Source organism: Cibotium barometz, chromosome 30 (assembly GCF_041138505.1).
Source record: "Cibotium barometz isolate CiBa-2024 chromosome 30, ASM4113850v1, whole genome shotgun sequence".
Classification (NCBI taxonomy): Eukaryota; Viridiplantae; Streptophyta; class Polypodiopsida; order Cyatheales; family Cibotiaceae; genus Cibotium; species Cibotium barometz.
This window is the reverse complement of record NC_141075.1, coordinates 28,087,195-28,113,913: the sequence shown is the minus strand read 5'-3', so window position 1 is coordinate 28,113,913 and position 26,719 is coordinate 28,087,195. Positions and strand designations below refer to the sequence as shown.

Genomic DNA, 26,719 nt, shown 5'->3' with positions numbered 1-26,719 from the left:
TAGTGTGTGTTTTCATTAGTGTATGTGTGGTGTGTACGTGTGTGTGTGTGTATGTGTGTGTGTGTGAGAGAGAGAGGCCGATAATTTCTACGTAGGAGATAGTTTGTGTGGGAGGAGAGAGTGTGCGTTTAGATTAGTGTATGTGCGGTGTGTACATGTGTGTGTGTGTGTGTGTGTGTGAGAGAGAGAGAGAGAGAGAGAGAGAGAGAGTATATGCATGCATGTGCGTACATCTGCATCTATGTGAGAGAGAGTGAGATGGGGCAAACCTGGAGAGAGAGAGAGAGAGAGAGATGTAATGAGGGAGGGTGAAAAGAGAGAGAAAGAGAGTGAGAGATAGATAATAAAAAGTAGCTTTTAATAAAATATAAATTAAATAGAAAATATATATGTATATGTGTGTATACATGTGTGTGTGTGTGTGTTTTTTTATTTACATTTATATATACATACATACATATGTATGTATGTATGTATATGTATATATATATATATGTGTGTGTGTGTGTGTGTGTGATATATCTATCTATATATTTAAAAGTGACCACAACTAATCACCCATCTCCACACATTAAAATTTAATCAAAATTAATTAAATTATGTCGATGTTTGTATTTATATTTTTAAATACATGTATATATGTATAAGTATATGTGTCTATGTATAGGTTTTTGTATTTAAAACAATATATTGTATATACTATATATTTACATATGTGTATGTGTGCGTGAGAGAGAGAGAGAGAGAGAGAGAGAGAGAGAGTGTGTGTGTAAGTGTAAGAGAGAGAGAGAGCTTGAAAGAGAGAGAGAGAGAGAGAGAGAGAGAGCTTCTATGTGGGGAGAGTGTAAGAAGAGAGAGAGAGAGTGTGTGTGTGTGTGTGTGTGAGAGAGAGAGAGAGCGAGAGAGCAGGTGTGTATATGTGTGTGCATGTGAGAGAGAGAGAGAGAGAGTTTCAACATTTGAGAGTGTGTGTACGTGACAGAGAGAGGGAGAGGGTCATGTGCATGTGCATGTGTGTGTGTGTGTGAGAGAGAGAGAGATGGTTGTAGAGAGAAAATAGTTCTTTTCTGGAACCTTAATCGACCGTAGCAATGCGCGGGTGCAATACTAGTACCCTTCAATGATCAATTTTCTATCAACACCCTTCAAGGAGAGGGAGAGGGGAAGGGAGAGAGACGGAGAGTGGGGATGGAATATGAGTGGTGCAACCATAAATCCACTGTAGTCCTAGTTTGCCCGAGTTTAGTTTTTTGTTGAAATTACTTTTATGGGCGCTGGCCTTGTGTGTGGAGCTCAAATTTGAAAAAAAACTCACTTATTCACTCTGCATTCATCCTGCCCATGTGCTATTTGCTACCACATTTAGCCCGCAATGAATGATGGCGCATTCCTCCCGAAAGAGATCCGGCGATCCCCCTTCTCGAGAGCACTTTATTCCTGAGATTACTTTTCATTGGAGATCGCTGGCAATCGTCTCCGTGCACCACCAAAATGGATCCAACAACACTCTTGCCCCGATTCGACCTCACAGCGGTGACTCGCGAGGACGGAGAAAAGGTCTCTCGCAGGGCCCGGGCTCATCAACTAGTGGTGGTTTGTAAGGCTGGTCCTGGCCGGAGCCAGCGGAACCATGTGAGAACATGCAGGGGGAGGACGCCAGTCGGGGCCTTTCCATTTGTACCGTGGTCAGTGGTGACATTATACAAATGTGATGATGACTCAGAAACTCCATTATACAAATGTGATGATGACTCAGAAACTCCATTAAATAAATGTACGTGTAAAGTTGAAAGAGTGGCGGTGGTGATCCCGAGGTCACTGTATGCAGAACTGCATTATGCGAAATTGCAGAGTCCAGACTGAGACGAGCCGAGAATCGAGACTCCACTACTCCACAGCGCATTCCAATTTCCCCCGGCGCCCATCCACCCACGCGATGCAGCCGGGAGGTAAGTTTCTCGTTTTCCTCGCACATCGTATACTCTCTTACTTTGCCTATTTAGCGCTGCGCTGTCACCGGTCACCACATCGTATGTGTTAGCAATTCACTGCTCCTCTTGTACGCCGCCGTCCCTCGACCTTCCATTTGCCAAAAGACAGCGCTAAATAGCCAAGCCTGAAGGCCGACGTTCGCCGAACCCTCTGTTCGACTGAGAAGAAGATGCATTTTTAACTCTCTGTTTTTGCTTCCCCGCCCACGAGGAGCTGCCTTTCATTATCCCTGCGTTGGAAGGTTTTTCTGTACCCCCTTCCCTTTTCCTTTTACGCTGCTCTTATACCCTTGCTCTGCATCACAGGGAAGAAGCCTAGCCGGTTTTTGTTTTACGTAAGGTCTAGGGTTTCCAACACCCGCTCACTTGTTAACCGGCTTCTTACCACGACCCCTTCCACTCCTTTCATCTCTTGCTCAACATGACGCCTTCACAGCAGCAGAGTTCGGTTAATTCTATATTTGCTTCGCAACCCATCAGAGCTTGAAGCTTTTTTTAATCTAATCCTTGTGCCTAACTTCAGTATGGATATTTTTTGTACCTTTAACGCCTAGCTGTCCGTGCATGTGCTGGTAAGAATAGTGGCCAAGGACCATATCTTTCCAATTAACGCTAAACTTTAATCCTAACCCTTTGTGGTAGGACTCAAGGCTTTGGTCTTACACCACAACAAGGCTAACCATTTATCATGTTTGCGCCTCGCAGAAGTTTTTTAGTACCTTTCACTAGTCCACTATCGAACAGGTTAATTTTTATGCGAGAGGGCCCGATGGATCACAACAGCTCTTTGGGATTTGGTGTAACACCGATTGCAACGCTTTGTGATCCGTTTAACTATGTGAGAGAGACAGGCTCGTTGATGGTTCTCATGAACGAGGAAGGGCAACAAAACGAGCAGCACGACATTGCCACTACACAGGCTCATGCTCTTCACGAACCACTTATCAGTTCTCACATAAACCGCCCAATTACATCACAATCCTACCCTCAGGAATCTCTCTTTCAACCTACTAATGCTGCGCATTTGCAAGCTCTACACATCGTTAACCATGTGAAGCCTGATGAAAATCATAATTTCTACAGAGGCCCTTTCGATGACCATGTTGATGAGGTAGTGGGGTCAGGCAAGCAGAAAAGAACGTTGAGAATGGAGCCACCTCTCATTGGGAAAGAGTGCAACCAGCTAGAACCCTCATCCATACTTTTCAGGCCAGGTGCATCCACTTCACACATTGTAAGTGTATCGGCGTCGGACATTGAAAGACTAAAAGCAAAGATTATTGCGCACCCTAATTTCTCTAAGCTTGTACTCGCTCATGCGAACTGCCGTAAGGTGATTATTCTCTTCTGCACTAGGAGTATCAGTAGGCCCTTTTAACGTTTAAAGTCATTTAGTTCACTTTATTTGGGTCCCAAGACCTAACAATATCCACACCTCTTAGATTGGAGCTCCCCCGGACGTGGTGACAAGTCTTGATGAGGTCAGTAAAGAGTATCATAACTTTGGATTGGAAACTCCAAGTGCTATTGGAGCAGACCCAGAGCTTGATGAGTTCATGGTACGCCTTCACAATATGCTTTCCATAATTCCTTTGCTGCCTTAAGACAGCCTATGGATTTTGTAAAATTCTCACAAGATTATACTTTGTGTTGTAGCACGTTTATTCTGATAAGCTACAAAAATTCCACGACGAGCTGACAGAATCGTTCAAAGAATCCAGAGACTTTCTAAAACGAATGGAAATACAACTCAATGCACTTAGCAAAGACAACATGAGCATTTGTGAAACAGGTGCGCGCGCGAGAGAAAGAAAGAGAGGGGTGATCATATTTGTTCTCAAATTCAGTCTTTTGCACTCATTATTTCAAACTAATTCAACATCCCCTAATCCCTTCATCTTAATAGGGGCATACAACGAGTGAAAAAAGATATTCAATTAATTAATTGAGGGAACTTAATTTTATAATTTGTTAAGGTTTGACCTTAGGATTAAACCTTACGTAATTAAATTTTTAAATTTTTAAAACATATTAAATTAATTAGTTGAAGCAAGAACTACCTTAGGGTTAGGTTTATTAATGTCAGGGTTTCAAACCTTAGGCGGGTGGCATGTCGAGACTATCTCGAATCTTTCCATAATCGCCTCATCGCAAGTATAAAAGTTGCTTGGGTGCTTCTTTCCTTTGGGCGAAGGCAGAGAGAGAGAGAGAGAGACACGATGAGAGAGAATTGCAATAAAACTAAGGATGTGGTGATCGAGAGAGTCAACGAGTTGTGGTTGATGGAATATCTTAGTGCTACATTAATTCATTAGTGCCTGTAAGGGCACGTGCACTAATTAATTCATTCATTTATAGCCTTAATATGTCACATAATTCATAACTAATCTAATATGCCCTTCATCTCAATTCATGAGCCTAAACCATATTAGTTTTTTTCATGTGGAGATAACATGGCTAAGAATATGAACATGTAATAAATATTTTCTATATTTGTTTATCAAAAAAATTATTCGTAGAAAATTATTCTTGTATAGCAAATATTTTTCTAGAATCATTTATCTTGAAAAAAATATTTTTTTCTATATATGGTTACCAATTTACCTAGTTAATTATATGATTCTAAGTAGTTTGTTTACTATAATTACATGGACTGTAAAGTCTCTTTTAGAATGTCTATATCTAACAAAGTATGTGATAAATAAAAAAATTATTATTTTTATTATTTAAACTTAAATAATTTGATAATTATTTATGTTTTTTAAATATAGATACATTCTATTTACTATTCAATTTGCATGAGACATTCCATATTTTTTTGAGTGATTAATAAGTCAAGACCCATAGAACATGTACTCATGGAGAATAAATCAATAAAAAGATTTTCTAGAGAAGGTCAAATCCTGATGCTATTATATCTATATTCTTGACACTCAAATCATGTGAGGACTACCTATTTAGCTTGACCTTCTTGTTGTCAAGCAAGTATGAGTCTAGGCTATCTCTCAAGTCTGCAAGACTTTGAGTCTTCGCACCTTTTGAGTTGTTTTTTATAGAAATATCATGCTTTCTTATTTTATAATATGTGGCCTTTAAAAACCATATATTCTCAATGGTTCCAGATAAAAATATTTGAGAAGAATTGTTTCCATCTCCTCACTTGTTAAAGCTCTCATCTAGAAAAGATAAAAAAAAATTGAAGTATAAGTAACATGGTAATAAGATATATGTGCATATAGAAACATGATTAGTGTCTATCATGATAATATATTTCGAATCAAAGTGATTATATAACAAAAACTACATTTATTGGTGATGGTCCGCGAGCTTCAAGGAAAGAATTTTGAATCACTTTGAATCATTTAGGTAAGCGAAGCAAGACAGTTGTGAATTTGCATAAGACATTGAAAAATTTTCCATTTATAACTATAGAATATATAACCTCCTTCAAGGATAAACTCCTTGGCCTCGTGTAGATATATATACATATATAGCTATATATATATATATTTATAATACACACACATAGACACACATATATCATATTACATATATACATATAAATAATTTAAAACTTAAATATCTAGAGTACTCTAAAACCAATAGATGTAAAAGTTATACAGTCTTCACCCTTTTTATTGTTCCCTTTGATCCATAATCATAGCTTTAGAACACTTAGTTTCCCATAGTGAAGGTGGGTGAAAGCAAAGAAGTTTTGCCACTATCAACTTTTGTGTCTTTTACTAGCATACGCTATCAAGGGTCCATTTGCAAACGCCTCTATTGTTGTGTCGGCATTAGCCCAACCAAGAGTCCATGCTCTTACTAATACACATCTTAGTCTCATGAGGGTACTCCTATACGAGTGGACAAAGCTATAAATGGAATATCTTTCTACCATGCCTCATGGATAATACTCATTCTAGCCTTAGGAAGACACTCAATTGTTGTGTTGCTAACTAAACCGGCCAAGGGATGCCCCATCAACGTACTCATGTCACATGTTAAGTATAAAAGTATAGCTTTGCCTCACTTTTAACTCCTCTATTAAATCTTTTTCATTATAACTAAGAGTGGCCCCGTCAATTCTCATGCAACACTACAAATCTATGCATTGTTTATAATAAGCCCATCATGAATACTTCTAGAGATACCACATTCTCAATTATTCACTATTGGACAGCCAACTCAAGTAGATCGGACAACTAGCTCTTGCCTTTAAAAGCTTTACTTTTCTAATCATATCTCCATCGCATCTCCACATTGGAGCAATTATGTCAAATGGTGCAGCAAAATGAGAGGAAACATCTCATCCCATTCTAATTGTCTTGGAAATGTTAAATCCCTCCATCCTCTTATAGATATCTCAGAAGATGGTTCTATAGGTTTTCATTGTAGGATCCAATCATCTTGTGGGCACCATCCCTACGATGCTTTAAATGCATCCAAAGCCCCAATGAACATTAAATATGAGCCACGAATCCTAAATTTTCCTCTCTTAAGTCACTTGCAGGAGGCCAACCGAGAAATGAGAAAAGGCACACAATGTGTGATTATTTATATCTAGACTGCCCAGATGCTAGCTAAGGTCTTTGAGAAATATGAGGCTCCCTATGAAAAGTTGCAAAAGAATATTTTTAATATGAATTTCTCAGGACCTTTGGCCACATAGGTGGCTAGAGAGTCGTTATCTTGTTTGCCAGCAGGGCAGCACCACGGAGGATGTGGTCATGGAACAGGTCGATCGGTGAGCCTGTTTCATCTTGACTTTAAGGTTGAGGGATTTAGTAGAGGAATGACAACGAGAATCAAGTTTGAAGATGAGGGTGCTAGATTAGTGATTCAAGGTATAGAGTTTGTGCGAGATTTTATGGTGTCTTGTCTTATAGTAGAAGATGACATAATTTGGGCAATTTAATGATTTTAGAAGTTTGAGGTAGATATTGATTGGGACAAGCATACTTTTTGGATTATGTGAAATGCGTCCAAAGCCCCAGTGAACATTAAATATGAGCCACTAATCCTAAATTTTTCTCTCTTAAGTCACTTGCAGGCCAACCGAGAAATCAGAAAAGGCACACAATGTGATTATTTATATCTAGACTTCCCAGATGGTGGCCAAGGTCTTTGAGAAATATGAGGCTCCCTATATGAAAAGTTGCAAAAGAAAATTTTTTATGACTATCTCTCCACACGGCTCTCCATTTTCCATACCAGTCCTCCAAGGTAATCAAATCGGAGTTGGACTGCCAACTCTAAGAACTATTGCAATTTAGCTTTATACGCTCTAGTGTGTCACCATTTGTAGCCTTGATCCTATTCATCAAGAAGAAAGATGGGTCTTCTCGATTGTGTGTCAATTATCGTGCACTCAATAAGTAAACTATCAAGAGTAAGTTACCAATGCCTTGAATAGATTACATTCTTGAGATGTTGAATGGGGCCAAGGTGCTCTTGAAACTCCATTTAAAGAGTGGATACCACTAGGTTGGCATTGTTGAGGGGGACATCCCCAAGACAGCCTTTCGTACGGAACGCGCTCACTGTCAATTTGTGATCATGCCTTTTCGCTTGACAAACGACCCAGTCACATTAAACCGCATGATGTGGGTTTTTAGGGACTTAATTAGACAGTGTGTTTATATTTTTGTACGACGTACTTGTATTTTCACCTACAATTGAGTAGGAGAAAGTCTTGAAGTTGGTGAAAGAAATGAGCTTTGCGCCAATGAGAAGAAGTTATAGCTTTATTTGTTTAAGATTAACTATCTTGTCTACATAATCAGTGCTGAGGGCATCCAGCTTGATTTGGTCAAGGTGGTCGAGATTGTCAACTCGCAGATGCCACATACCACACATATGACATCAGATCGAGATCACGTCCTTTGTGGGTATGTGCCAAGCATATACCACCCACATAGATAGATTCTCTAACCTCTTGGTAGATCTCACCGATTTGCTAAAGGGTGTTAAGACTAGAAGGCAAAAGATGCAAATGACTCCACGAGTATTAGAGGCATTCAAAAGCCTCAAGGTGGATTTGTCAGAAGTGCCTAGTCTAGCGCTTGCCTTGTGGGACGATCTCTTCCAAGTAATCACTAATGCAAGTAACATCAAAGTGGAGCTGTATTACAATAGAATTATCATCCAATAGCTTACATGTCCCGTAAGCTACTTCTTGTACAAAAGAATTTCTCGATCTATGATCGGAAACTCCTTATAATTATTCAAGCCTTGAAACATTGGAAGCATTTCCTTTATGACCAAGAATTTGAGATTTGCACACTGACCATCAGGCATTACACTCCATTCAAACAATGCCAAGTGCACAGTGGAGTGACGGTTAGCACCGATTGAGTGAAATCTTCCAGCTATTTGGTGGTATGATGGAATACCTTCCAAGAAAGGCTAACCCAGTGGTGACCGATAATTTGATCAAGAAGGGAATAGTGACATTGATTTAGACAATTAGACTCGACCTTGTTGGTACGAGACTAGATGACATGAGGCATACGTATGTGGATTTTGAGGAATTTGGTACACAGTGGTACACAATGGGAGTAGGCATTGGATGCCACATGACGATGACACTTTTTGATACGCAATGGTTGGCTTTTCCACAAAGGCCGACTTTGTGTAATGAAGTCGTTCAGAGTAGCTCTCCTCCATGACGCCCATGATGCCATCACTGGTGGTCACAGAGGCATGAATTGGACTCTCAAGAAGCTAGAAAGGTGATATTATTTCCCAATAATGAAGCGTGATGTGTTCACTTATGTGTAAAACTACGATGTTTGTCAAAAAGTGAAAGCTCCTCACGGGAGGAAGATAGGGTTTCTATAGCCTTTACCCATTCTCGAAGTAGGCATTGGTACACATGACGATTTGGTACACAGTGGGAGTAGGCATTGGTACACAGTGGGAGTAGGCATTGGATGCCACATGACGATGACACTTTTTGATACGCAATGGTTGGATTTTCCACAAAGGCCGACTTTATGTAATGAAGTCGTTCAGAGTAGCTCTCCTCCATGACGCCCATGATGCCATCACTGGTGGTCACGGAGGCACGAATTGGACTCTCAAGAAGCTAGAAAGGTGATATTATTTCCCAATAATGAAGCGTGATGTGTTCACTTATGTGTAAAACTACGATGTCTGTCAAAAAGTGAAAGCTCCTCATGGGAGGAAGATAGGGTTTCTATAGCCTTTACCCATTCCAGAAGGACCTTTCCAAGATATATCGATGGACTTTATCACACATCTACCTTCCAGATTGGGTAAGCATAATACGTAGTGCTTATCTATTGTTGATAGATTTTGAAAATTTGTAATGCTTATTCGATGCATGACCAATGTGATTGAAGATGTTGCCCATTTGCTCATTTGGAATTTGTACCCAATTGGTAGGACCCCTAGGACCATAGTGTGAGATCGAGTTGCCTGTCATTTTGGGAGGGAATTAGTTGATAATTTTGGTACAAATTTTATTTTTTTCTAGTGCATTTCACTCGTAGATTGATGGCCAGCCAGACATCTACAACCAGTTGGCCTTTGATGTCCTGAAGTGTTATGTCCACGATCAGTATGGTAAGTAGAAATCATATTTTTCTTTAGTTCAACCAGTTTTAAATGATTCATTTTCTTCAGCTATTGGTAGGAATCCATATTAAGTAACATTTGGAAGACCATTTCGGCTACTGACCACACAACCTCATCTTTAGTACCTGAAGTGAACAAAATAACGGAGTCTTACTAGGAGATTTTGGAATTAGTTAAAGATAAGTTGGCTAAAGAGCATGAGGCCTACATTTGACAAGCCAAAAAAGACCAAAGGGATGTGAAGTTCTTGGAAGGATATTGGGTTTATCTTTGGATTATGAAGCAAAGACTCAAACAGGTGGGCAAGCATTGCTCATAGTTATCGTTTTGGAGCTTCAGACATTTTCCTATCCAAAGAAAGATTAATGAGCTTTCAAGCTACCTCCAAGCTAGACTGTGTACAACGTGTTCCATGTAAATTGGATGAAAGGTCTGATGCCTTTAGAAGTGAAAGATGAAGTGGGACCATACATAGTTTATGAACTAAAGTGATGGTTCCATAACAAGTCCTTTTGCACCGCTTCAAGCATGGCTCAAGTCGAGGACAAAGACATTTCCTCACAAAGTTTGAAGACTGAGGGACTCATTAAGTAAGTTGGCTTGACAAAGAATTCTTTTATGACTATTCGTAATAATGAAGTTTGAAGACTGAGGGACTCACGAATTGAATTGGCTTGGCAAAGAATTCTTTGACGACTATTCGTATTCCATGAGGATATATGTAAAAAAGAAGGTAGTGGAAACTAGTCCCGTGTGAGCCCAATCTGGGATGAGTCATCTAAGGTTCCACTCTAAGTGCCCAAGGTCAGGTGTGCATTGTCCTACACATGAAGTATTGTCACTATGTACTCTCTGGAATGATGTCAAGTGACCTCAGTAGTTGGTTTGCAACCCATTGTTCGACATTTGTAGAAGCATGTAGGATTGTATGTAGACGGGGCCAACCCTTAGGGTTACCCCATGAAGGAGATGTTACATCTCTTGATTTGGACATTGGGTAGGATCTAGGCCACCCAAGAGGGGCGAGGAAGGTCCTAGGCCTTGTGCAGCCTATGGAGGGGCTGGGAGGGCTCTCAACTAGCCAAACAAGCTTGGCCTGGACGTCAACTGGCTGTAGGAGCCTTGCCTAGCCAAGGGGGCAAGCATAGAGGCTTCCCATGTAGCTTGGGTAGTCTTGGACAACAATGAGAAGCATGCACAAAGTGGCCTACGAGTGACTATTGTGAAAATGATGGCATAAAAAGCATTTATTGCTAGTAGTACCTAGTTGTGGGGTTTTTGAGCATTAGGCTGACCCTAGTAGAACCAGCCGTCTAGCATTAGTTAGGGGTATAAATACCCAAGGCAAAAATCAAAAACACTGTTGCAGACAAAATAGGTAATATTTCTTGAAAACGAGAAACATTTAGTATATTTCAAAGATTCCATAAAAAAACTACAATTTTTTATCTCTTTTTAAAAAGTGGTCTACGCATGCGTACAACACTACCAAAAAACGATAATATTTTGGGCACTTTACACGTTTCTTACAAAAATTGACATGAAAAAAAAGTATTTATTTTGCTTGCTTTTTGAGATTATGATTAAAAATCTAACAATAAGTTTTCAAAAAACACGTCAAAATAGAGACAATGTTTATTATTTCCATCTTCCATCCATTAAAAAAAGTCAAAGAACTTTAAAAAGAAGCCATTTTCTAAACATATAGCTTATGGCATAGGTATGGTTCCTCATAATCATTACTACAACATCACTAGTCGATGTGCCTTTCCTTGAGAAGGTAGATGAGGCATCCTCTTCTTCACTATCTACAAATATAATTTTTTTCTTCTATGTGTACACTTGAAGCTTAGACTCCTTGGGTTATCTGCCATGTTAGCATGATTGAGGATGTGTTACAGTGTGCAACTATAAAAAACTATTTGTATAATTATATTATAAAAGCGTTATCTTGATACAAGTATCATCTTAATTATAAAATCCGATTTTGGCTCTCGATGTGAGAGTAGTATTAAAATCCATTTTGAAGCTCTTGAGTATCACAATTTCTTAACTCATAATATATACTTTTTAAAAAAGAGTTCATTATGTACATATGAATTTTAAATGATCATGAATAAGCTATTTAAAAGTTGTCTAATTTTGAAAAATAATTCCACACTCATTTTTAAAGAAGATGTGTCCTTGATGTGACAAAAAAGGGTTAAATGGTAATTTTAGTTATTAAATGAGTTTAGAAAGTATGAAAAAGGTCTCTTTAAGAAACAAAAGTTTATACTTTTCAAAATACTTTTTTGTAAAATATCAGGCATGGACTTAGGTTCGAATCTTACTGGTTACTACATATAGTAAGGATGTTTTAGCCACAACATTTGCGGCCAACTTAATGCTGAGTAAGAACTTCTGAGCTAAGAGTTGATGTTTTCCATCAACTTGACACAAAACATCAACTTTTACGAAAATTTGATATTTTGCATCAAGTTGATGTAAAACATTAACTTTATATTCAAAACATTAACTTTCTATGCAAAAGATCAACTTTCTTACAATACTTGATGTTTTGTATCAACATTATGTAAAACATAAACTTTCCACAAAACTTAATGTTTTATATCAACTTTGATGCAAAACATCAAGTTTTATAAAAAAGTTGATGTTTTGCATAAAATCGATGTAAAACATAAACTTTTTCATAAAACTTGATATTTTGTATCAACTCGATGCAAAACATCGAGTTGTGTGAAAAAGTTGATGTTTTGCATCAAATCGATGCAAAAAAGTTGATGTTTTGCATCGATTTTATGCAAAACATCAACTTTTTTACGCAACTCCATGTTTTGTATCGAGTTGATGCAAAATATCAACTTTTTCACACAACTTAATGTTTTGCATCAAAGTTGATGCAAAACATCAACTTTTTCACACAACTCGATGTTTTGCATCAAAGTTGATGCAAAACATCAACTCTACCACAAAACTCGATGTTTTGTATCAAGTTTTAGATGCTCCGGAGAAGAAAGTTGGAGGATGAGAGGTCGATTTTCACGAACGGTCCGTTTTAGCGATTCCATTCGCGATGGCATGCTCAGACAACCTATTCCACAAATTTTGAGTATCAACATAACTATGTTTCGATGCGATCTGCAGATGTCACAAAGCAAGTGACTTGCTAAAACAGGCCGTTTGTGAAAATCGACCTCTGATCCTCCAACTTTTTTCTTTGGAGCATCTAAAACTTGATGCAAAACATCAAGTTTTGTGGTAGAGTTGATGTTTTGCATCAACTTTGATGAAAAACATCGACTTGTGTGAAAAAGTTTATGTTTTACATCAACTTGATGCAGAACATCAACTTTTAGGTTTTGCATAAAATCAATGTAAAACATCAACTTTTTCATTAAACTTGATGTTTTGCATCAACTCAATGCAAACATCGAGTTGTGTGGAAAAGTTGATGTTTTGCATAGAATTAAAGAAAAAGTATACCTAGGATAAGGTGATATAGGTAGAACATAGGTTTATGGCTGACCTAAAAAACACATATGGTCACAACCTTTAACTACAAATTTGAGAGGAGGTCATTAAAAAAAATGCTTGTCTATGTAACCATGTAACCTTTGTATCATAAATAATATCGCTACATAGTAGATGCCAAAAAATCATGATAACAGAAGAGCTAGATGAGATAATCCATGATGACCTAAAATCCATTGGTTTTAATCCAAATGTGCAAGGCTCTATTGATTTGGAATACCACGAGTTGATTGATTCCCTATTCTTGATTTTTGTTCTACAATTCAATTTTAAAGCTAAAGAACTATAAGCAAATACACGTGGTGCGACCATCTATGTCGAGGAGGGGGTTGCATGTGAGCCTGGACTCTCCCATACCTATGTGTAGTAGTATGCTCTCCATCATAGGGGACCTTGAATCTACCATCATCGTGAAAGCTCTAAGCTCTTCTCTACCACCATTCTAGAAGCCCTAAGCTCCTCTCTTTTCTCTTTGTACATAAAGACAATGTTGCGAGCAAAGATTGCATCTCTCAGTATCCTTTGCATGTCCTCCAAATAATTATAACCAGAGTCCATTCTACACTACCCTAGACATACCATCTTTTAACATCCTTCACATGTACTATAAATAATTATAACTAGAGCTCATTCCTACACTACACTTAGATATACCATCATTTCTGTTCATGATAATGGCTATTTGGATCAAACATCAACAAATGCATATTATGAATTTTTGCCACCACCACATATGTACATGATATAGGCTACAATTGTTTCCCTCCATCCTTATCCATATTGCATAACAAAAATTTCCTTCATGAAAACAAATGCTTATGTGGGTCAAGATTTATACCCATAGGCTATATGATGTTTGCCTCTAAGATTGTCATGCTGAAAAAATATTTCAATTTTATTCTCTTTTAACATGCTTAGGTTTACTCAGAGCCTCCATATTTACCACCTTCTACATATATATATGAATACAAGTCTACCTTTGCACACCTATAAGTTGACCTTTTAAAACTCTTAGCATTGGTTGTATATTATGCCCAATATCTGCTTGTAAATAATAGAGTAAATAATTATGCAATGCAAACTGTCAAGGTAAGTATATACTAAAGGCTTTACTATTTGGGTCTAGAAATAGACTCAAGGATATTTGTAGATTTTTTCATAAATTATGGAGCTTATATTGTTATGTATTCTAATATTTTTTCGGTGCTTATCAAATAATGTGCATATTCATGAAATTTTTTCAGTGCTTATCAAATAATGTGCATAGTGGTAGAATTTTTTCCAAGAAAGTTCATTAAAAAAAGTGTCTTATATTCATGAAATTTATCAAATAAATTTTTATTTGAGAAATATTGATATTTCTTTAAGTTATGTAGACTCTTATGTCATTTTGTAATTCAAGTTTATTTTTATGTCACAAACAACAGCAGTTTATAAATCTACGAAGGTCATACGTGTTTTCAATCTTGAAAAAAATAGCAAAATTCATATATTTTAAATTAATACATGGAATTCTTGATGTGTTTTTCAAAAAACTATGTTTTTAAGCCATTTTTGAGATTTCACACATTTTGGAAGAGAATCTTTTTAGGTAACCCTCGTCAGTTACTTATTTTGCTCGCATCAGTGTTCAAACCATTCATCTCATAATTCACAAAGGGCTTGTGTGCTCCAAGGGACAGAACATCCAAGGGGAGTGCTCTAGACAAGGTTAAGAGTGGAAGTCAAGAACCAGTATTTACTTTTAGATTTTCATCATTCTAATAAAGTGATTACACCATTTGTGGTGGGGGCCCTACAGAGGGTATTCAGGACCCAATACTATGTCCTCTTGTGTGTGTGTGTGTGTGTGTGTGTTTCTGCACACCTCTTGCTATGTTGTAAGTTATCTTCTTCATGAATGATTGCTAATTTCTGAGTATTGAAGTTGACCAATTCCTGTGTCAAGCTTCCGCAATTTATAGTATCTTTTCCACAAGATTATCTTGAAGACCACCATTTGCTATCTAGTAAAAGACAAGAAATTAATACCCTTCTTTAAACAAAATCTGGACCAAATGGTTGTGTCAGTTTCATTGGATGTATGTATCTATGTATTGACGTATGTATGCATGCAAGTATGTATGGACATAAGCATTTATTTACATGTATGAAAGGGTATATGCATGCATGTACACCTATCTATGTATATACACTTACATGCATGAATATACATATGTATATAGGTAAGTGTGCATGCATGAATCTCCATATGTACATATGTATGTACTGTATGCATGCAAGTATGTATGGACATAAGCATTTATTTACATGTATGAAAGGGTATATGCATGCATGTACACCTATCTATGAATATACACTTACATGCATGAATATACATATGTATATAGGTAAGTGTGCATGCATGAATCTCCATATGTACATATGTATGTATGTATGTATGTATGTATGCATATTTGTATATATGTATGTATCTATGCACGTAATTGTAAACATTAGAAACATGTTCTTGCTTCCTAAAGAAGTATCTTACTTGTGAGAGAGTCTCAAAGACTTCCATGTTCTATGTGCTCATAGATAAACATTTTCTCCGCTTGTTCAAAGCAAAATCCAACCAAATTAATAATATTCTTGTGATGCACATGATTCAAAAGTTCAATCTCATTCTTAAGCTCTATTGCACCTTGCATAAATTTTTCCTATGTCCTTTTGATTGTAACTTGTTCCTTGGCATGTTTTAAGTTGATGATAGTAGAGATTCTAACACATAAGTGGTAGCTTTACTAGCTAAAAGTCTCATGGCTACCAACATGTTCATGTGTGAGAGCTATGCCAAGGGTTTCCCATGCGATTAGTACCCCTTTACATCCACAGGATCATAACTAGCCTTGGAAGCTAAATATGCAGTAATGGAAACATGTAGAGACTAGAGGGGACCATGGATATAAGCATACCTTGATGAGGACAAGAAGGATAATTCCATGGCAGCAGTGGTCAAAGGCATCATTAAATTTTCTCCTTGCTTTGAGAAGTTTCATGATTGTGTATCAACATGATATGAAATAGAAAATTTCATAACATGTATCATGTCAAGACAAACCTAACATACCAAACACAAAACTAGTCGGAAGTTGTGGAGTACACTATAGTATTTATGTGGTCTGTGCAACACTCGTATAGGTGCATCTGCAAGTCCAGGTGATTCCCAAATAAAGGCTAGATACAACCCAAGTAAATCTATTTATTCATCAAGTTAGTACAAAAAACAAGGTCAAGGAGCCTACACTTGAGATAGTATTATGTACCTTAATGATGGTTCCAAGATAAATAAATCAAAACTAAGATAGTTGATATGTATGACACAATTTAAGGAAGTAAGATGTTGAAAAAATCACATGATATTGGGATTTAGACTTTTACATATTGTGTACTTTACTTTGAAGAGTGATCTTCACATTCACCTTCTCTACAACATGCATACACACATACATGCTACTTATAAGCAACTAATCTACGCACTTATGCATATATACACACATGCTAGTTATAAGAAACCAATCTATGCATTTATGTGGAAATATATACACACATATATGCACACACACACACACACACACACACACACACACACACACAAACACAAAAATACCTACTTACACACCCACACACCCACACGTCCATGCACACTAAGCAAGCGATCCAATGCATGCATGTGTGTATACTAAGAGATCAATCTATACATATATACAAAAAAATGCCACTACACAACTAAACTATGCATGCATACATACATACATACATATATACATATACATACACATACACATACATACATATATACATCATGTTCATACAAATGTACATACATAAGAAGTCAAAAAAGGTCATTGATCTATGATTGTATAACCCCTTCCAACTCTTTTATTTTATTAAACACATCACCAATAAAGTAGTAATGTCACCCAAGTACTCAAGTTTACACCAAGGAAAGGTAAGCATAAAACCATCTAGGCATAAAACCATTGAAGCTGTACTATAGACTGCAGGATAATGTATCACAAAAAGAATTTGATTTTGAGACTAAAGGGGATTTAACATAATATCTATCATAGATGCACTATGATTGTTTTTTTCACACTTGCAATGGTAGGGACTCAAGATTAAAATTGCTTAATGTTAACAACTTTAGAGGTTCCGTCCTTGTGCAAGTAAAGTAAATTCATTTTTAAAAAACAATAAATAAAGGAAAACTCCTACCTCGAGAGGCGCACAATCTCGGGAGAGATTGAGATACCATAGTCTAGATAAATGTGATGGCTACTACCTTTAGACGTGAATAATTTGGGGAGAGAGATCGAGATACCATAGTCTAGATAAATATGATAACTACTACGATCTTTTGCATAGAGGAGAGCATCGGTCAAGTCTCGTTGCACTCCGTGGCCAATAGTGCTTGGGCAGAGGGATTGATCCTCCCTGGCATCTTGCGAACAATATGGTCCTCGGAGTAGAAGACGCATAGCTTTTAGCTGGGCTCCTCAAGGTTTAACACATACTGAGATGGTTATAGCTGGGCTCCTCAAAGATTAACATATACTGAGATGCATGCCGCTTAACTCACATGTCAAGAGCACGTATCAGTGAAGAAGGAAGTTGGAAGCAGGGCAAATTTTTCTTGCAATAAAGAAAAGGTCATTTTTTGCGTGTATCTTGTAATTATTTAATGGTGCTTGCCTTCTAGAGCGGAATTAAGTCTTAGTTTTATTTTTTGTATTCTAAGCGATACATAAGCTAATGTAAAAAGTAAAATATAACATAGAAATATAGATTTAGATTATATTATTTAAATATAATCTAAAATTATATTACTATCAAACTAATAAATTTGCACTATACGTATATACATATATATGTACATGCATCTATCCATACATACATACATATGTGTGTGTGTGTGCGTGTGTGTGTGTGTACATATATATGTATATATACATACACACATATATGTATATATATATATATACACACATGTATGTATGTATACATGTGTGAGACAAGTTAAATTGTGATATGATTAATCTTTGGTTCTTTTAACTCATTTAAAAAAACTTTGAGTATATTTAGGGACCATGATCTCATTTGACCTTTGATTAACATCTTCAAATATGTTGGTTTGACTCACTAGAAGATATTAGAGCGTATTGAATGACTCATTATCTCATTTGACCACAAATACAAGATTATTAAATATAACTCTAGATATGCAAAGTCAAGTCAAAATCATGCAAATATATATTAACGTTTTCGATCTAGTGAAACATATTTGATGAGAATAAAAATTGCTTATAACTCATGCATGATCTTACAATATTGCATAGACAAAGAAAAGGTTACCACAATATGTATCATTAGAATTCTCTAGCATCATTGCATTGCCTTGGGTGGTGTCTCCACGAATGTTGGTATCTCCTAAGTATCTGAACTCACTGCCTCTTTAAGGCGACCTATATAAAGAAGACTAGAAAAATGCTTGTAGAATGAACATCATCAAATGATATTAGATAATATTTAACTCAGTAAAAGGTATTGGATATTATGCAAGGTCTTATTCTTTTAAAAAGAAAAAAAAAACAACATTCAAAAAGGTCTCATGACCTTAGTTGAACTTGTTTGAGTCTCTATGACGTGACTTGAAGGAATTGGATCCTAATTCAATGTTTTATGAACTCATTTGACCTTCAAATTTGATATATTTATAAACAAATGATGTATTTGAGTTTGTTTGATATAATTATAAGTTATTTAGGGCCTTGGGATCTCACTCACCTCAAATGGAAATTAAATATAACGAAATGAGAGCTTCGGATCGCATTTCAAGATATTTAATTGGTTTTCTACTTTAATATCTTCATTGGATATTGGAAATGCCTAACTCATAATGGAAGAGATATATGAACTATCTACCAAAGGGGCTCAACAAGTTTTCAAAGATTATGTTTATTCATATGTAGTGGAAACGCCTTGGATTAATGAACAAAGACAAACTTAGGTTACACAATCATGGTCTCATTCTTCTAATGTAAATGCCTTGGACTAATGGATAAAAATAAACTCAGATTGCACACACTTGGGTGCAGACACATGAGCTTGGTCTTATAGTGGAAATTTCCTAAATCAATGGAAAAACACAAACTTAGATTTCAAATTCATGGACACGCTCATTGAAGCCGCATAACATTCCCAAGCTAACAAGGTTCATCATGCATTTGGGTTTCAATCATAGAAAATCTTCCTAAGGGGTGGTTACAACAAGGTTCATGGACATAGTTATTGAAGCCCCATAAACATTCACAAGATCACAAGGTTCATCATCCATTTGAATTTCAATAAATAAAAATCTTTTCAAGGGGTGGTTGTAACAACTACTCTAGGTTCAAAATCCTTGTAGAGTAAATTTATCACATCACTATATCCATGTTGGCCTCCTTCCATATAGCACTCTCAATCCTTTAAAGAAAAATCATGTTTTCTCTCTTACCAAATATCTTGTATCAGCCAAATATCAAGCTTTTCCTCAGTTTCTATTTTCCAAAAGGGGTTCTTCTCCTCAGTTTTTGTTTCATGATCATTGAGATATTTGTATGGGACTGCTTGTTTCCAATTAAGGGTCTAGCTTGCAACATCACATCCTCATTTTCTGTTTGAGAGTTATTTCTAACCTTAGTTTGACTCATAAGAGTAATCTTAGGATTAGCATGACTTTGTACATGAAAAAGTTTTAGCATTTGAGAGTTATTTCTAGCTTATAAGTGCCATCTTAGGATGAGCATGACTTTCTACATGAGAAGGGTACCATTCGAGCTAATTACAACTCATAAGAGTTGCCTTAGGACTAGCATGACTTTGTAAGAAGAGTCACCTTAGTATTAGAATGCGATTGTATATTCAAAGGCTACATTCAAGATACTTTGAAAAGTGAAACCTGTGGGCCAGTAAGTGATGTAACAATGATTCATGATTTCTTACTGACCCTAGAAGGGAAAGCGCATCAGTGGTTCCGAACCCTCAAACCCAAGGATAAGGTTAACTTCACACGACTAAGGAATGTGTTAGTGCCCAGCTTTGCCACGACAGATGGAGCCTTGTGGGGGCAGAGCTACACAATATCAAACAAAAAGAAATGGAGTCGATGAGAGACTATGTGTATCGAGTAAAGCACTTAGATTCAAGGTGAAAAGTAGGGGAAAGGCTAACTAACGATCAGTTATTGTCTTGCTTTCGGAGAGGAGTTAGAGACGACAAGATGCATGATTATCTGGTATTAGCCTAACCGGCTACTCTAGATGCATGTTACAAATTGGCGACTGAATATGAAGATAATATAGTGCAATTTCCACAACCGAAAGATGTCAGAATATCTTTGGCAGCAATGACTTCGCGTGTTTTGAGTCACCAAGAGATTGGAACTCAGAGCAAGCAGGTCGGAAACATGACTGTGGACGAGCTCAATAATGCAATACTAGAGAAATTGAAGGTAAAAGAGGAAAGACAAATATCTGGGCATGGGCATACCCATCTTTACCCCCGTAGGGAATTGGTGGTGTGCTCTATGTGCAGATTGAATCACACCACCACCGAATGTGCTCTATGTGCAGATTGAATCACACCACCACAGTTAAGAGAAAGTCCACAACTCTATTGTGCACATTATGTCAAATTAGGGAATCATGACACTTCCATGTGCAGATATCTAAGGTTCCAAACAGTTGCACAGCTGCCGGCACCTAGAGCTCCATTGGCCTTACCAGCACCACATGTGCAAATCACTGCAACTGTAGGACTGCCCAACTCTTCCTATTTACCTAGGGGGATGTTTTGGGTAGAGGAGACTTCACCTCTACCTCACATATTCTACCATCACAACCACCACAGGCTAAAATCAACCAAGTATTGATTGAAGAGCCATCAGAACATATGGAAATGGTGTGTGAAGTAGAACTTAGTGGAGAGTACTGTGAGGAAGTTGTAGAGATTGCACCCGAATTCTATGTCCTAAAGAATAGCACGGCAGTACCTGTGTTTCAAACCACGGTATAGTGGAAGGGTAAGGACATAAACTCAAACTTGAGGAGAGGACCGCTACAATGTTTTGGTTGCAGTGGACTGCATCGAATCACTGAGTGTCCAAACAAGGATGTGGTTCATATGCACCAACCCCAACAGTTGACTGCTTTGCCCAGACATGTCAATACTTACTGTACTAAATGCGGCATTGATAATTTGATCAAGGATTGTCCATACCGTGCAAGTGGTACGACTTCCACTTCTAACGAGGCCACCGTCTGGACCATTAGTGTGCAGCCTGGAAATATCACGCCACTTAATGTCCTCACATGAGCCTGGGTCCAATTGGGAGATAAGGGGAAGAACCGAGCAGATGCAATTACTTCCAAAACTGGTCAGAGAAGAAGAGTGAAAAAAGTGGGTAAGGGTGACACGAGGGTCACAATCCAAGATGGATCCAAAGAAGATACGATCGACACTGGATCCACCTAATCGAGAGAAAAAGGGGATCAAGCAGTCAACCAAAAAGAGCATCAACTAGAGGTGCAAGGGAAAATACTATCAACCCCTAAAGGACTCAAGGAATACCCAAATGCTGAACAGGAGATAAGGAAGCTCGAAGATGCTAGGGTCTTAGTAGAACAATGTCAACGGCTTCATGAAGCCAAGATAAGGACTAACCGGGTAAGGGATACAATGTATCTAAGAAACGAGCCAACAAGGGAAAGAGCATTGGACGTATCTACTCCAATTCCAGAAGAGACATATCTACTCTAATTCTAGAGGAGACGGAAGAGGGATCTCAAGGAACACAATGTCAAGAATGTTGGAGGAAGATACACAGGGTGAGTCCATCCATTCATTCCCTAGGGATGGATATGAGACACACACATGGGAGGAACCCTCAATTGCCAGAGAACCTAGAGACATGAGAAGCCTTGTGGCTGTACTATCCACTTCTGTGCAAATTCCATTGCGACAACTGCTACGCAATTCACCAACATTATGGGCAGATATAAAAGAATGGGTAGAAGGCAGAGTAAAGCATGTTTTGTCACCTCCTCTGGTAGAAAGAACCTTCAAACACACAAGGGAAGGAACAACCAGAGTTATCAAGATACCACTTAATCAATTGGGATGTTTTTAGAAAAGTGACAACACTAATGCTACAATCCCAATTCATCATAACGGGTACTCGACACTGGCTGTCTTGGATGGTGTGGCGGGGGTTAGCATCATCACAAAACGATGTCCGGAAAATTGAAAAAAACCGGATCTAAAAAGAGTAGATCTAATCGTTAAAATGTGGAACATCTTCAAGGCCCATAGGGCTTTTACAGAATGTGAAACTCAAACTCTTTACATTTCGCTACCATCATATATTTGTAGTAATGGACTTTCTGCACCAACCAGACTCATATGACATAATATTGGGGAGACCCTTCATGAGGGAATCCAAATTGGTGCACGATTGGGCATTAGATCATGTGTATGTATGTAGGGATTCACAAATTTTAAAGATAGATATGAGAACGTGGAGAGCACACCTCATGGAAAGGCAACTATTCGGTAATGATTCAATTATAACTGAGCAGACCACATCCGTACAAATATGCCAGCCCATGATGTAAAATTCCAAAGAGGAAGAGGAAACAGAAATGTATGCATCACTGCCTCCTTCGAATTTCAGTGACACTGGATGCATGTGCTACCATAGATGTGATGCAACCCAGAGGAACCCAATATCTAGAATCTGGAACTGTTTGTATGGTCAATTGGCAAACCATTAATGAGGAATCACAAGAGGAGGCCTCTAGCATAGAAGGGACTAGATCACAAGGTTGTACCAGCACCCAACGACTTATAAGATGGCAAAAGTAGAAATGATATATTGCTCGACGAAATGTCCTATTACAAAGAAAACCCACCGATGCCCAGTGGCTGAGATACCTCAAAGCCACTAAGGTACAGGATGAGTTTTTTAAGGATTAGGGTGAGGAATAGAGTAAGATATCACTTGAAGGTAAAAATAAGGAGAAAGTCATCCTTCAAGAACTAGAAACGCCTAAGCTTACGAAAGCTATGCGTCGAGAACGAAAAAAAGCTTTGGCAAAAGCCGAGCGAGAGGCCAAGAAAGTCATGGCTAGAACAAAAGGTGAGAATAAGGATAAACCAGACTTGCTTTCAATACCAGACCATTCAAAACCTACATTGTTGATAAACAAAAAGTGGTCCGATTGATAGCAAAAAGGGTTAAGGAATATGGCTATCCACATCATACAATGGGCCTACTGAAGTCAAGGAAGCTGATACTGCGGGACAAGGGGAGGAAGCCAAACCTATTTATATTGCTAAGGACTTGACTTTGGCTGAAGAAAATAAGCTCATTACTCTCCTTAAGGAATTTAAGAATTATTTTGCCTGGAACTACAAGGAGGTGAAGGGTGTATCACCTGAGGTGGTGCAACATACGATCCAAATCATGGAAGGATAAAGGCCAACACGTAAGGTTTATTACAATAGGATGCAATGGATAAAAGTAAATATCATGTGGATTAGTTAAAATACTACATCCCCACGAAAAATTTCCATAATGATAGTTGGATCAGCATCACATTCATTATTTTGCTTAACGAGTGTTAGTTCACCTAGGCCTAGGTCGTAAAAAAGATTTATATCATATTGAAGCAATGAGAGGGTTAGTATAGATAAAAAAGAGTAAGAGTTTGAGAAGGGGCCCGATGAGTTACTGGCAACTGAATGCATGCAAAAAACTCTCGTGGAATGGAGTCGAACATTACTCCAGCTTCCGAAAAAGAAGGCGTCCACTTAAAATTATTTAATAAATATATCCGAATGCATTGTGGTGCCTTATTGGCTTCTCAATTATCATTGCTATATACCCCTTGGAAGCATACATACTTACCAAGGTGCATCATGGAGAAGATTAAATTGATAATTGTTCTAAATATATGCAGTAAATGGTTAAAGGTTTGATATGGCTGGTAGAAATGGTGCTGATCCACAAAATAGCGGGATGAAGGTTTGTTCGACTATTTCCTAGGAATGCGTAGTAGCAGCATAGTTACCAAGGCGCTTGGGGCAGAAAAGATTGAATTGATATGCAATTTATAGGCTGTGTAGTAGGGGCGCTGGTAGAAACGGTGCTAATCCACAAACTTCTACTTCCACAGTTTGTTTTCTTAACATCATTGAAAGTAAGGTACTTCATTTGGATAAATTATGTATGTTTGAAATGGTAGGTTATGCTATTCTAGCCACTACTCAGAAGATGGAGACAAACGGATCCTCTGAGGGAGAGGATGGAAGTAGTAGTGAGGTGGACTATCATGATTTTATCGACACACTCATGCCGGAGGACAACGAGCTAATTAAAGAACAATTGCTACGCAAGTACAGCGGCTACATGATCTGCAGTCTAAAGAAAGAGTTCCTCAAGCGGAAGAAGAGCGGGAAGCTACCAAAGGAGGGTCGCCAAAAGCTCCTCGACTGGTGGAGTCAGCACTGCAAGTGGCCTTACCCATCTGTAAGTATCCAAGTGAATACCGTCGCAAGGTTTAAATGACCCTGATCATCGTTTCTTTCTCGCATGTCTGCTTTATTTACGTTAAACGGGTGGTTTTATGCAAACATGCACTGGTTTTATGCATTGAAGTTTTCGAGTGACTGAGCTAGCTTATGGAATCGCCTAATTTGGATAAATATCGAACTCCTCTGCATGTCTTGTGTACATGCGTCAGGCTATACCTTCTGTGTTGTCTCTCATGAGGCGTGTATATATAAGACACTCCCGGTGGCTCAATATTTATCACAACCCCACAAGTCTAGCTAGACTTAGAATTAAAGGGTTTCTAAACAAACAGAGCTCCAAGATCATGGTCTACTTCAAGATAATATACCCTGTATGCTTGATCTTTCCTTTAACATTTTTTGTTCCAGTAGCTAATTTGATCTTCAAAATAATTCTCAGGAGAATGAGAAAGAAGCTTTAGCCCAAATGACTCGACTAAACCAAAAGCAGATCAACAATTGGTTTATCAATCAAAGAAAAAGGCATTGGAAACCGTCGGAAGACCTGCAGTATCATGTGATGGTGAACACAAATCAACCACCGGAAATTCCTTTTCCAACCAGCAATGCCAATGTATAAATCAAGCAGTTATCTACTTTTATTCTTCATGGCAGTTATATTTTGATACTAATGGCTCTAGAGCTCCATGCGAATTTATCACAAAATTATGTATCGAATAGCTTCATAGGATTTGTATTTATTTTTATAATTTAAGAATTTTGTAATGCCACTTTTTTCCTTTTTGTATAAAGCCTTATTGATTCGGGGGCAACTTAATACAAATCTTTAAAGCTTGTAGTGTTAGAAATGAACTTTCAATTTATTTTTTTAACCAGTGAAAAAAGGATGACTTTGGAACTCAACCTGACCGATTTTTATTGAAAAATGTCCAGTTTTACAACTAAATTTTTTCATGAGTTCTATTTCTAGTAATTTTACCAGGTTACACACCATACTAACACTACACACACCCGACTACCACAAAGAGGTATACATATTGATCACTTTATAGATAGTGGAGAAGTCGCAGGACGAACTCCACAACTTAGTTGCTCGATCGATTGGAGTGAGCACCTTGCACAGCTTTGGTAAAAATAGGCGTTGTAAGTTAAGTCAAGATCTTTGATGTCCATAACAACCATTGTCCCTAATCTAGAGCGTGCCGTTGAAAGACAAGCATTCAATGCTAACCAAAAAGTACCACTGGATTTTTTGAATTTTAGTCTTGAAAATTACATCAAAGGATGGTTTTTTCTAATTTTTTGAATTTAAGTCTTGAAAATTATACAAAGGGTGGTTTTCTTAAATCATTCGTGGAAACTGTACCAAATTGGATGGCCTTTGGAAACAGATTAAGGTGGAACGTACGTGTCGGCATTCTTTGATGTTTCCACGTGGTATGGAAGGCCCATGTTTCCATGTAGTATCGAGCTAAGGCACTTGGGAATTGAGAGTTACCGTGTGCCTTCTTGAATGTTTTCTCCACATGGTATCGAGCTAGACAGGCTTTTGCGGCCATGGAAGGGGATCAGTATGAAGGAAGGCACACAAGGGAGTAAGCATTTGCCTTCTGGACGTTTATAGATGGTATTGAACTAGGAGGTACTCACACAGGTAATATAGAGGGTAAGCTACATAGTAGTTCGGTGGAGGGTGAGCGTGTGTCTTCTGGTAGTTGTTTTCACATATGATACTAGTTAGGCACTTCAAATGACCCACTGAAAAAACAAGAGGAGCATGACGGAAGCGAGTGTTGAGAGAGAGAGAGAGAGAGAGAGAGAAAGAGAGAGCGCGCGCTAATTATTTTTTTAAAAGACGGCCGATCCTATTCAAGGTGTAAAATTTTGTAATGAAGGAAAAATCAAATGCAACCCATTGAAAAGCACAAGTCTACGATGAAGGTCGAGATTAGCGGTAGTTAATCCATTTTTTACAA

The 26,719-nt window shown here is 37.8% G+C and overlaps 1 protein-coding gene across 1 annotated transcript; it reads left to right on the top strand.

The window, feature by feature from the left end:
• Positions 1-1,876: 1,876 nt before the first annotated feature.
• On the top strand, positions 1,877-25,500 carry LOC147621346 (homeobox protein knotted-1-like LET6). Its single transcript, XM_086824543.1, has 6 exons — positions 1,877-1,949; positions 2,697-3,324; positions 3,434-3,550; positions 3,648-3,783; positions 24,455-24,738; positions 25,183-25,500. The coding sequence occupies exons 2-6, from the start codon at positions 2,746-2,748 to the stop codon at positions 25,360-25,362; spliced, it is 1,296 nt and encodes a 431-aa protein (XP_086680669.1). The 5' UTR covers positions 1,877-1,949; positions 2,697-2,745; the 3' UTR covers positions 25,363-25,500.
• The last annotated feature ends 1,219 nt before the right edge of the window (positions 25,501-26,719 follow it).

Coding starts and splice junctions, on each gene's coding strand:
- LOC147621346 (XM_086824543.1), top strand. CDS start 2,746: ATGCGAGAGGGCCCGATGGATCACAACAGCTCTTTGGGATTTGGTGTA. Junction 3,551..3,647: donor CAGAGCTTGATGAGTTCATG/GTACGCCTTCAC, acceptor TTTGTGTTGTAG/CACGTTTATTCTGATAAGCT. Junction 3,784..24,454: donor CATGAGCATTTGTGAAACAG/GTGCGCGCGCGA, acceptor TTGAAATGGTAG/GTTATGCTATTCTAGCCACT.